Source organism: Gallus gallus, chromosome 3 (assembly GCF_016699485.2).
Source record: "Gallus gallus isolate bGalGal1 chromosome 3, bGalGal1.mat.broiler.GRCg7b, whole genome shotgun sequence".
Lineage (NCBI taxonomy): Eukaryota > Metazoa > Chordata > Aves > Galliformes > Phasianidae > Gallus > Gallus gallus.
In genome coordinates, this window is record NC_052534.1 from 79,660,319 (window position 1) to 79,672,695 (window position 12,377).

The following is a 12,377-nucleotide window of genomic DNA, read 5'->3' on the forward strand; positions in this document are numbered from 1 at the left end:
AAATTTACTTGGATGCAAAAGCCATTGTTTTCAATTAATGTGGTTCACCAAATATTTAGGAATTAATTGCAGACTAACAAAAAGACATCCAACATTCCTGTTCATCTCTTACCATAACTAAACCTAAGAGTCCCTAATTCCATTTTCTGAAATGGAAGACATGGAACAGCTTTGCAATTAATAGAAGTTTTGCTTAAGCAATTAAACAGGATTATGATAATGGTCAGCTAATGGAAGTTGATTACATAAAGTTTTAACCATTTGCAAATGTACATATTTAAGATGATTATTTTTTTTAAATTGTAATTCTGAATATTTCTAATTAAGAAACGTATTGTTACATTGATTATAAAACAAGAAAAAGGATTTAAAACATTTCAGGATCATGCCTACCAAAGGCAGTGCTCCATAAAGTCAGAAACACTCAGAAACAGGTGTGTAAATCAGGCTGTCGGAAATACTAGAGTTTAGTGTTCAGCTGTAGTAAGTAGAGAGGCTTATGTTAAGCAGTATTTCCAGAAAAATCATTACTTACAGGGCTGTATATGGGTTTGTAAGTGAACATAAAACATAAATGTGCACAAATGAACATAAAACTAAATACACAAAGGCATGAAACTGAAAACATTCATTTCTCAGCAAGCCAGAACTCCGGTTATGTACAGGGAACTACATGAACTGCACGTTCAAGATCTTGTACTTCTAGAAAGGTCACCTACAGAGACACCTGCACACAGCTCCTGTAGTTACATATTCGGTCACCTGGAACCTTCGGCATTTCCCAGACAAAGTCTGACCTCCACACTGGCAGTGAACATTTCCAGACTGCTTTGTTACTGTAAAACACTGTTACTGTAAAACACTTTCCTATGTTTATGAAACTCAATTATTCTTCTGATGGATGCATAAAAGCAGCATGTTTTAAAAGCAGCATGTTTTAAAAGCCTTGGTAGGACTATATGAAACTCCTTTTCCAGCCCTGAGTTTGTGATTGGTTGATCAAGGTCAACTAACCACCCAGGAAACACTATTAACACTGGATGGGAGAAATATAAATACAAAATTCCTTAATCAGAAGGCAGTATGCATACATCACCCCAATAAAACACAGCTGGGAAGAAAATAAATACAGAAATAAATAAATAAAAGAGGTTATATCATTTCAGGAACAGAAGGCAGATTTTTAACAGTGGAACAACACAGAAGCAGAGCAGTAAGCTTTCTTTATGGAAACACGTTTCTAAATTCTTGAATGCGAGAGGACTATATGATCCAAAAAGATCTTCAGAGGGGTGCACAAAAAGTGCTGTTTAAAGAAGGGGTAAAAGGGAACCTCATTAAGTTGTTAACCTTTTAAAACTCATTAAGTCAGAAAATCTTTCTATGCTTCCCTTTGCACAACAGTGAAAATACATCTCCTCATACTAAAGGCGGCAGGCATTTTGTGAAGGCTTTTGATAGTATAAAATCTGGAAATCTGTATTATGTATTGATAATAGAAAAGATCTGCAGTAAGCACAAATACAAGGTAAGTAAAATGTGACAAATGGAGACATATAGGTAGCAAAGAGTTTACCTGAAAATAGACCTGGTCCTGAGGCTGAAAAAGTCAAGTAACAAATGTATTTTGCTGTCCCTATTTTTTTTTTTTTTTTTTTTTTTACATATAGTAAATATGAAGAAACAGATCAAAAGAATCTTTATTTTTTCTTTTGCATGCAAGTTCCTGCCCCCCCAGAAATTCTCCTGAGCTCTGAAACTGGGCCAGCTCTTTACACAAAGATGTTTCATACAAAAATCCTCCTGATGAAGGGCAGGAAAGATGGTAGGTGTTCCTATGTAAGGGTTACATAGGAAAACAACTTATTAGAGAGTGAGGAAAAACTCTGTGGCATCTTTTAGACTTTCCACTGTACCTACTCTACAGAATAAACTCCTATTCCTGGCACAAGCTTTAACCACTTACAGAATTTCTTTCTGCTTATGTTGGTTAAAAAGCTAACAAACTGCAAAATTGTTGTACACAACAACTAAGGGCATCAAGCCATCCTTGAGAAACAGACTTTTAATTCATTTACTATGCCAGCTGCTATATAGGAATTGTTTAAGGATTAAATCACCAATTTTTTAATATTTATGTACAAATCCAAACTTCTATTTTTTTCCCATAAATATATAAATTACACTGCAAGTAATAAAAACAAATTACCATTAGAAAAAATCCAAGTCGCTACTGTGTAAGGAGAATCCTTTGTGGTTAAAATCACAGGATACTAATTTACACTAATTTTCTCAACTTCAGGTAATACAGTTTTGTAATCTTTCCTTTTTGTGACTTACACATCATGCATTACAGAACAATATAAAGACTGCTCAAGCAACACCTAGGATATTTTTTAAACTGGACCACAGTGTTGGTGATACACCTATGATGAATTAGACATACAAATGACTTCACTTTCCATTTAATAACAAGCTGCATGCTTTCTTTTCGTTGACCCTTGTAGGACACTACATGATCAAGTCATATTCCCAAGTGAGACTGTACCGTTTTTTATTAGATATATACCACTGCACAAAAATATATGAAAACCCAAATGATTTCACATCTTCTCCAAATTTTAAAAGGAACATCTACTCACTCACTCTTTCTTTCCAACTCTACTGTTTACTTGAAGAAAATTATGCTGGTTTCATCTACTCAAACTCTACATCATTTCAATACTATAATCTAGATAAGAAATCAATTTTACCAAATATATTATCTCCACTCCATTTCCCTTTTCATCTCCTACTCATTACAATCAACAAAATACAACTTTAAGCGCTGGATAACATTTGTATCGTGTAAATTAATATAATGTGAAGCAACAAATTTAATTCTGATGAAAAATAATGCAAGTTTCAACCTCAGGTACAAATGGAAAAAGAGAGACATAATTCTTCATGGTTACAGCTGGATACTGAAGTTGTATGCCTGCACAGCTCACAATTTACATCTTTAAAGAATTACTTTCAACTAACTCTTAATATTAACTCAAGTATTTTCCAAATTACACAGCATGATCTTAGAATCTGATCAGCAAGATCTTAGAATCTATACAGTCTATCATACACTCTGATCACTTTACTTTTGTCCATCAGGAATTTTTCTTTTCCTTGATATCTCTTCCGAACCTGCTGGTAAAACGAGGATTCTTAAACCTGCACATTTTATAGAATGATCAACGGACTAAAACGCTATGCCAGCACTGCTCAACAACAGCCAGTACACTGTTGTAAATCAATGACATTCTAGCTATAAGTGTAGAGCACAGCACTGTATGGCTGCTGTGAGGAAAGCTAACTCCATCCCAGCTAGACCCTGTACAACATTCTACAGAATGATGAACTGACTACATTCCATGAAACAAATAGGTGTAGAAAAAACACTCCCCAACACCAATCCTTGGATGTTCTCCAGAAGGAAAAATGGCAGTACCTGGTAAGCTTGCAACATCTGCTCAGCAAACTGCTGTAGTTCTGACAGTAGAAAAGACATTAAAGAATTTCGAAGTATGTTGTTCCTTCCTAGCAAAACAAGAGTGTGTGACACAGCATCCAGTGCCTGAAACTAAAAAGAAATGTAATCTTTCAAAATCTGCATTTTTTTTTATCCCAAATGAACCCCTTAAACAGAAACAAGACTTACGTGTCAATTTTTTTAAGAACGAAATCAAATTCATTTTTCTTATAGTTTATGTATGTAATTAAGGTAAATACAGCGTATAGGAGATATATATTCTCATATACCTTTATGAAAACCCACATTCTTTACCGAGAAATCACATGTTCTATTAAGTTTAGCACTAAACCATATAAAGAAATGCCTCCAACGATGCAAATTCTGCAGGGGGCAGCTCTTGGGCATTAGCAGTCATTGTGCCCTTCCTGCTGTCATAGCAAATGAGTGACCACTCTGGACAGTCAAAGATTCATTTTTGTCACAGGTGGGCAAATGAACAAACAAATTATTTGAAATAAGCAAGCTAGGAGCTATACCAGATGTTTCAGTCAACAGAGTTATCAAGAATAAACTTGATTAAATGCAAACTGATAGAAGATGCACTGGACTTTCAAATTTAAACAATTCAGCTGCAATTTGTTGTTTAACTGGCTGTTACTTAGGCATGTCTCTTGAACCACAAAAAGAGTTCTGTGAACTTAAATGAGATTTATGGTTGCTATTCCTTTCTATTTAAAATAAATAAAAATTATTTTCTAAGTTTCCTAAAATGCAATGTACAGTCATTATACAATGCTGTAATTTACGTAACATACTGCTCTAAACAGCAACATTATTTCATTTAATATTACTAGAATATTTTTCTAATGTATGAATTCAAAGAAAAAAAATACATTAAATATAATGAATATAAAACTTTATACCCCTTCAGCATTCAGTATATTCAGTAGCTCGCACAGTGTCTGTTGAAACAGCTAACACACTGCAGCTGGATATTTTTGACTGACAAAACAGTACTCTGACCTTGTCTTAACTACTCAAAAGCACTACTGCAAGAAGTTAATTCCTCTAGCTGGGTTATGCTTATCTGCACTTAGACCAATTGCTGTTTTTTTGTCCATTTTGTTTGGGTATGAGTTTATAGGGAGTCTCAGGTTGGGTATTAGGAAAAAATTATTCTCTGAAAAGAGTGGTCAGGCACTGGAATGAGCTGTCCAAGGAGGTGGTAGAATCACTGTTCCTGGAGGTGTTCAATCTGCCCAATCTGCCACACTTGGGGGACTGTGATCTGACGTACAACATCCTGCTGGATGCTACTCACTAGTGGTATATCTCAAGGCTTGCTGTTGGTACCAGAGCTGTTTAATACTTTCACAAGTAACATCTGTTATGATGGGACAGACAGCACCCACAGCAAGTTTGAAGATAATACAAAAGCAGAAAGAGTGGTAGGCTTCCTGGTGACTAACAAGTTGAAAAAGCTAGCAACATGTCCTTATGACATAAGCCAACACCACCCTAGTCCTCAAGAGCAGAAGCATTGCCAGCAGATTGAGGGAGGTGATCTTTACCCTCTGTTCACCACTGGTGAAAGGCATTTGGAATGCTGAGGTTCAGTTCTGGGTTCTCCAGCAGAGAAGGAAACATGCTGGAGAGAAACCAACAAAGATGATGATGAAGGGATTGGAATGTCTGAAACACAAGAAGCTGCTAAGAGAGCTCCAACTATTCAGCTTTAGAAGAAAAGGCACGGAGAGATCTTATCAATGTGTATATATGATGGAGAAAAGTAAAGAAGATGTAGCCCGACTCTTCCCAGTGGTACCTGGTGAAATGACAAGAAGCAACAGACAAAACACAGGAATTTCCATTTAAATATGATTAAAAAAAAACTGTATATTGTGAGAGTAATCAGTGATAGAGGTTGCCCAGAGAGACTGTGGAGTCTCCATCCTTGGGGATATTCAATGCATGACTGAACACAGCCCCTGACAACCTGCTCTGACTGAACCTGCTTGAGTAGGGAACTGGATTTTCAGGTATACCTTTAACATCAATGAATCCATATTTACATTTTTGCCTTGTTTCAAGACATTACCTGCCAAGTCAACTGGTTCCAGTTCTATTAAAATACTGTTATTACCAACAAAACACAGCTAATGATATCTGTGATTTTACTAAAAAAGCAATGCTTACACAAGCATGAAATCAATCAGTCTTTAAAGTGATGTGATGGCATTTAGGATGCATTGAAGTCCTTAGGTTTCCGTAGTTCAAGAAGAATACAATTTACAGATTTATTTACTTATTTTCACATCTTAAATGGATTAACTATCACTTATTAGCCAGGGTTTCTAAGAGTTACAACTTTAATAACACCTTACTAGACACTTACTTAGCTATTAGTCCTAGACAACACACTTTTGACTTTTTTAAGCTTATGGAAGCAAAGAAGTACCCACAACACTGGCTCAGTATCTTCAGGCACATTTATACCACAGATCTTTCGACTGTATCCCAGCAACTTACAGTGTTGAGACTATATTCATTCCACCATGAAACTAGTACTGGTTCCCAATTCTGTACTGTTCAAGATCCCTTCTCCACAGAGCAACAATCTCAAGGACATCACAGTCTACATTTCAAGTTTTCAAGTGAATGTACTACCTGAACATATAGAGATTTCATATATATGTTCTATAAGTTATTTAGCCTTCAATGCCACCAAGAATACACATCCTTGAGGAAAGTAATAACATACAATCACCCTGCTTTAATTTCTCCGTGACTAAGGGTCAGTATGGTCACACTCTGCTAAAGCAACCCAGCATCTTTCTTCTCTCACCCGTTTCCTGATTTTACTGTAGAAATAGTTAATCAGTAGCTTCTCAATTACTTCCACAATTCTCAACAGCTGATGTAATGCCTATTTACCAGCCTAATGCAACCCATCAGCTTGGCTACCATTTGCCCATTATGAGACAATCTACTATTCACAATTGTAACAATCAAACTTTAATGAATCTTTGCTATTAATCACCTCCTTTAGCAAGTAAATGCCAAATAAATACAAGTTATAAAAGACAGTCAAGTTTCTATAATCAGCATCAAATCTTCATGCTGACACAGATAAATAATAAATTTCTGATATTAAAGGAGATTCAGAAATTGTGCACATATAGCTTTGAAAATCTGCAAGATTAAAATGTTGAAATTAAATGTTCCATAAAAAAAATACCTGCAGCTATTACTAGAAGAAAAAAAGCAGTATGAGACCAAGTAAAGGAATGAAAAGATAAAATGTGCTCTGAAGACACCTTCACAAACTAATGAGCTTTCATTAGACATTATTCAGTACTCCATACTCTTTAGACAGGCAAAACTCATTGATTCAACCATAATTCAGAGACAGAAATCAAATAATACAGTCTGCTCTAGGCTTGATAAAGTAGTTTTTCAATGATACTCTTCCCAAAGAACACTCTCTAAAGTAAATCTTTCAAAAAAAAAAGTCTATATTCTTTCTACTTTGGCAAGAGTTACCATTTTCTAGTAGGAATTCTGTAGGAATAGGTGATAGGGAATCTTCAAATTTAAAGCCTAAGCCTCTACTAAATGAAGTACATAGGGATTTTATAATGACGGTACTTACGGAACTTGAGATATGAGTATTGATGTCTCTGAAAAATCCCACCTGCTAGTGATTTATTAAAGAGCACAGATTCAATGTTGCATTTTGGTGTATCTCATAGTACATTAAAAAAAAAAAAAGAAAGCAAGAAAAGAATTTAAAAAAACCCTCAGAGGCTGTATATATTAAAAGTACATCAAATTTATATTAGATAAGAAAGAGATCCATAAATACAGAAGAAAAGCAAGACTCCATCCTTCAGAGTGATGCTCATACATTGCTAATTAAATTCTAAAAACATTCAAACTGATAATAGTTCAAATAGTATGTAATTTCATTAAAAATAAAGCAAAAGCACTTCCTCAGGTCTCGAATCTATCAGCCAAACATTAAAAAACTAACAGAAGTCTTTTAATCCCCTGAGTTGGTATAGATGAAATAAAACCTGCGCTGTTTAGGATTTCTCAGAAGTAGACAGAAAACTAGATTGCAAATAAATAAATAAACCAACAGAAAACACACACAAAACAAGAAAACAGTGAAGTCTGGTAGACTGTTTGCCCCTAACTCTCATTCCACACTCCAGTTCCTGCTCTCTTCCCATGTTCCTGATGATGCACAGCAACCTCTCCCAGTGGCTGGGAAGGATGTGCATTGCCAAAATGAATATACTGTATCAATGTTCTGCTTGCCTCAAGCATATTGATTTGGTCTGTTCTGCAACTTGTCAATTTTAAAACCTACTGGAAGGTATTTTTAACTTTTCATTTCTCTTTCCATGCAATTTCAAACTGGCTATCATTTTCAAAAATTATTAGTAAGTAAGAGAGTGATCAACAAGACAAATAGCACTCAGACTTGTTTCCCCAGAAAACTGGGATAAAAATCTTTACATATGAACTGTATGTTTAGAATATGTTAGATTTTAATTCTTTTAATTTCAAAACATGCGAGTTTCAAAGTTGTTAGTTCTTATGCAAGCAAAATAATTCCTTCCTGAGTTGCATGATTCAGTATATCTTGTGACTATGAAAATTGAACCTCTGTTTCTTTTCCAGTAGTTTACAGCTTTCATGCCAATTAACAGCACTCTTCCTCCAAGCAACTGGCATATTTGGCAACATAAGACAAAGGCAAATAATTAAACAGGTATCCTCAAATTACGGGGTAGTGAAAGCAAAGCAGTACTCTTTCTTTTGAATGTAAATTACATTTGCACTTTGTTTAGTCCATCCTAACTTTCACACCCCAATCATCAAGGTCAATTGAAAGTAATCACTTCTTTACAGAGTAGTATCCCTTATCATACTGTCGCGTTGTTTCTTTCGTTAATTTGATCGTTGTCATTCATCAACCCCCCTGCTAACGCTGTGCTATTTCTCCTGTCTTTCAAACTAAGGAATTTGTTACGTTATATTGCAATTCTTGGCCCTGTAATGTTCATTATGAGCCCCTGCTCAGCACTTATTCCTTAATAATCCTGTTCATGCTTCTAAAACTCTTCTAAAACTTATTTTCTCTATTAGGACTACCAACTAGCTTCCTTGCTGCAAGTTTCTTTTTTATATTGCAGTACTTCAGTACTGAGTTTTGTTCAGTACTTCAGTTGCTGAGCTTTGGCTGAAAAACTTTTTGATGGACAGTGTGACATAGAGCTTTGTATGCTATTGAGATAAGCTGCTACCCAGGTAACTTCCTTGTAACTTTCACTCTCAATTACAGACCATGCTATATGAGAAATTCTTCAGTCACAATAACACCATCTTGAAGTCTTTTATTCTAAACTTACAATTTTACTTTTTTCCATTCAGTTTAATGGGATAAAAATTTATCTCTTCTTTCCAATTTTGAATGTATTATCTAACTCAAGAGAATATAAGACATATAAAACAAACACGTCTTGCTGATCAGATAAAATAAATGTAATAAACTCTATTGTAAATTTGTGTTTGTTTTTTTCTTGGTTGTAGTGCGATGTTCTGTTAAGCTGTTTTAAAGAAAACAAACGTCCCAAAAATCAAAACATGAACAAGATAATCTTAAAAGAATTCAGGGCTGTAAATCACAGTTAAATTTAATTCTTATTCTACCACAACATGGTAGTATCCCTTTCCATCTTGCTTATTGCACCTCAGCCCAATCACTTTTAGAGAAAAGACGTATTACTTTATGGCACACAAACACACAATTTATGAGTATCTCTGAAGACTACATACAAGAAGTTGATCTACAAAGAAATCCAGCTAAATACTTAATACACTTGCAATCCTGCTAGATCCTGTGTTTTCATCACTACTTTAAGCAATGCTACATTGGTAGGGGTCAATATTTGAACGTCTGCACCTTTTCAGCGATTCATGAAGCAGGCATCTACACATCTAAATCATCCAAGAGTCTGGGACCAGTAAACACTGTCAACAAGAATCAACAAGAAAACAGTATTAGCCCCACTTAAACAAACATTCTCAGAGCAGCAGCTCATGTGAATATTTGCTGCTGATGCTGCTGCCCATTTTTAAATAACTAGTGTAAGCAATCAATTGATTATTTATAAGCAGCTCTAAATGCAAAGTCTTCCCTGCCTGCAAGATGCAAATTAATACTTCTATTGATCCTTCCTTCTTAGACAGCACTGGTCAGAAGCTTGTAAGTGTACAGAACTGCCATCTGCCTGCTAATGCTGGGTGCCTGCACCACGCTAAAAGATGTGGAAGACACTAAGCAACAAGAGTGAGCTCAGCCAGAAGAGAAGAGCTATGGATTCAATTCTTTAATCTGCAGACTGCTTAGAAATAGATACTGGATATAATCACATAAAATCAGTATTTTTTTCATTTTTAACTTTTAAAAACTATAGTGTGAGCTGGTCACCCTTAAAGAATTTTAAGCACGCAAATCAAAGTCTCATTTAGTTGTTTAAGATTCACAGAATCTCTGGAAATGAAAATGGATTTCAGATGTTCATCTCTCAGTCTCTCATTCCCCTCTGTTCACAACGTGCCAGCAACTTTGAACACCGCTAAATCCACTAGAAGTGCAAAGTATCTAGCATGCACTGCATGAAGAGAACAGGTACCTCGTTCAGGGTTGCAGATGTCACTGCAGAATTGAGCACTGAAAGTTATACAAGGAATATCTTTCGGAATTGTCTTTAGACAACAGGCTCTGTAGAGGTTACTTCATTTCTATCCTATCACTGCAAGAAAAACACACATCCTACACATATGCATATATACGTATTTCCTAGAGAAGCATGACAAACTTAAGCAGCAAGAAAAGGTTCATTAGCAAAGAGGCAAAAGAACAGAGAAATTCTATGGTTCTTGTTATTAAACTACATATAAGCATTTTAAAAAACTAATCAAAACTTCAACACATATTTACAGCAATACAGGCATTTTGGATACCACCAAAAAAGCCTTTGTCCTCATGGTAGGAAAAAAATATTCAGCTAACTTCATCCCATAACTCTTCAATAATTGTAGCTTTTGTTCATTACGTATATCAGCTGAGGATGGCTGAGAAGGTGGACAAAAGTCTCAGAGGCAGACAAAATTTTATTTTATTCATTCCTGTTTAGTTACTCCTATGATCCACTTTGCTGAAGTAAATGAGTCAGTCAATCCGGTGATTGCTTTAGACTGTAGCGATTTACAAGACAATGGACTCTGATTACCATTTGACTTAAATAGCTCTCCACATAGGACAACAGATTGCTGAGAAAATTTAATTCAACAATCAAGAGATTCAAACATTGACTCTTACTAGACCATAAAATTCCAGCAACGCATTCTAATATTCATGCAAATGAACTGCTGTTCCACTATGTATGCGAAATTCTCTGGCTAACTAAAACGCAGTGTGTCTCAAGAGCCGTGATACTCCCCTTTGAACTCAATTAATTTCAGAAAACTGAAGCTCACTAGTTTCATACTTGAGAGCCACTGGTGATATGAGTAACTATTTTTAATTATTTTCTGCCCCTGAGCAGGCAAGGTTTTCGTAAACTGAGGAGTCAAATCCTGTCCTGGCAGTTGCTGACAGAAGTTGCTGCAAACAATACTTGTCTGGGGGAACTCACAGCCAGCTACAGCTCTGTCTATTTAAACCGTCATAAGATTACTCTTTTCTGGGCGAATTCAGTCATTAATGAATCACTGAAGTTGCATCCTAGATAAGAAAAGATTTGAAACTCTGGTTCTAGTTTGTTTATACTTTTTCAAATGCATGAACAAACTTCCATATATTCCATAACACAGTAAGATTCAATTATTTCCCTTTTTCTGCTTTTCGCTGAACTACATTTCCAACCTGGCATTTTCATCAACGTTTGTGACTCCCTTCTCACAAAAACATTAAGCGGCTACCAGGAATTCTTCCAGTTGCCTTTCTACTAAATGTACTATTAGTAATATTTGAACTTTTGCAAAATTGCTCATGAAGACTTTTAGATGGAACATAAACAAGGAACATTAAAATGGGCAGCGAAGATCCAAACAGGATATGTTTTCTACAAACTGTTCATTTCTCAGCATCCTTTCAGATATTCTTTAACACAAAAAACTTCAAACAACTACCTAGAGGTACAGTAGCGAATTCTCAAAGTACAAGGGCAAAAAAAATAAAAGAGAAAATGGAAGGAAACAGCAAATAACATTTTTCATTTTGTTAAATGGTGCAAGCAATTCGTGACTCTTCACAGCATCTTTTGAAGTCAGTATTGATGTGTTAAATAGAGCAAAGAAGAAGAAAACAATCATGGTTCACTGAAAGAGGGCTCTTTTCTTTCTGGGCCTTGTTGGAAAGAGGTTACAAGGGGTCGGGGTGGGGGGGGGGGGGGGGGGGGGGCAGATGGGTGTGGTATTTGTTGAACAGAAACCAAGCATCACAGAATAGTGTAGCCGGAGAATCCTACACAGCACAAATGTAGTCTGGAATCCTTCAACCAATGCAGAATTTGTCTTCTATTTCAGTGATTTCATTCAGTCCTTACAACAAGAGGTTCAACAAACGGGCATGGGTCTCTGTTAAGAACTCACAGTGAAGGCTAGTGTCTTCAGGCACATAATCAAAGCATCAACTACACTTCAAATTACACTATGAGTAACACCTAGAAGAAGACAACCAGCGAAGTGAACTTCTGTCAAGATGCTGATAAACTAGTGTGACATCACCAGGGATCACATCACATCAATCCTGTGTAATGCAGAACCCTGTGGCAGTATATGCCCTCTACAGCTT

General features: G+C 35.8%; 1 protein-coding gene across 1 annotated transcript in view; it reads right to left on the minus strand.

Annotated features, from left to right (window-relative positions):
• MEI4 (meiotic double-stranded break formation protein 4) overlaps positions 1 to 12,377 on the minus strand; it is a 69,470-nt gene that overhangs the window by 30,825 nt on the left and 26,268 nt on the right. The window contains exon 4 of the mRNA XM_015284732.4: positions 3,482 to 3,613. Within this exon, the coding sequence (XP_015140218.2) occupies positions 3,482 to 3,613 (132 nt within the window). The remainder of the gene's footprint in view (positions 1 to 3,481; positions 3,614 to 12,377) is intronic.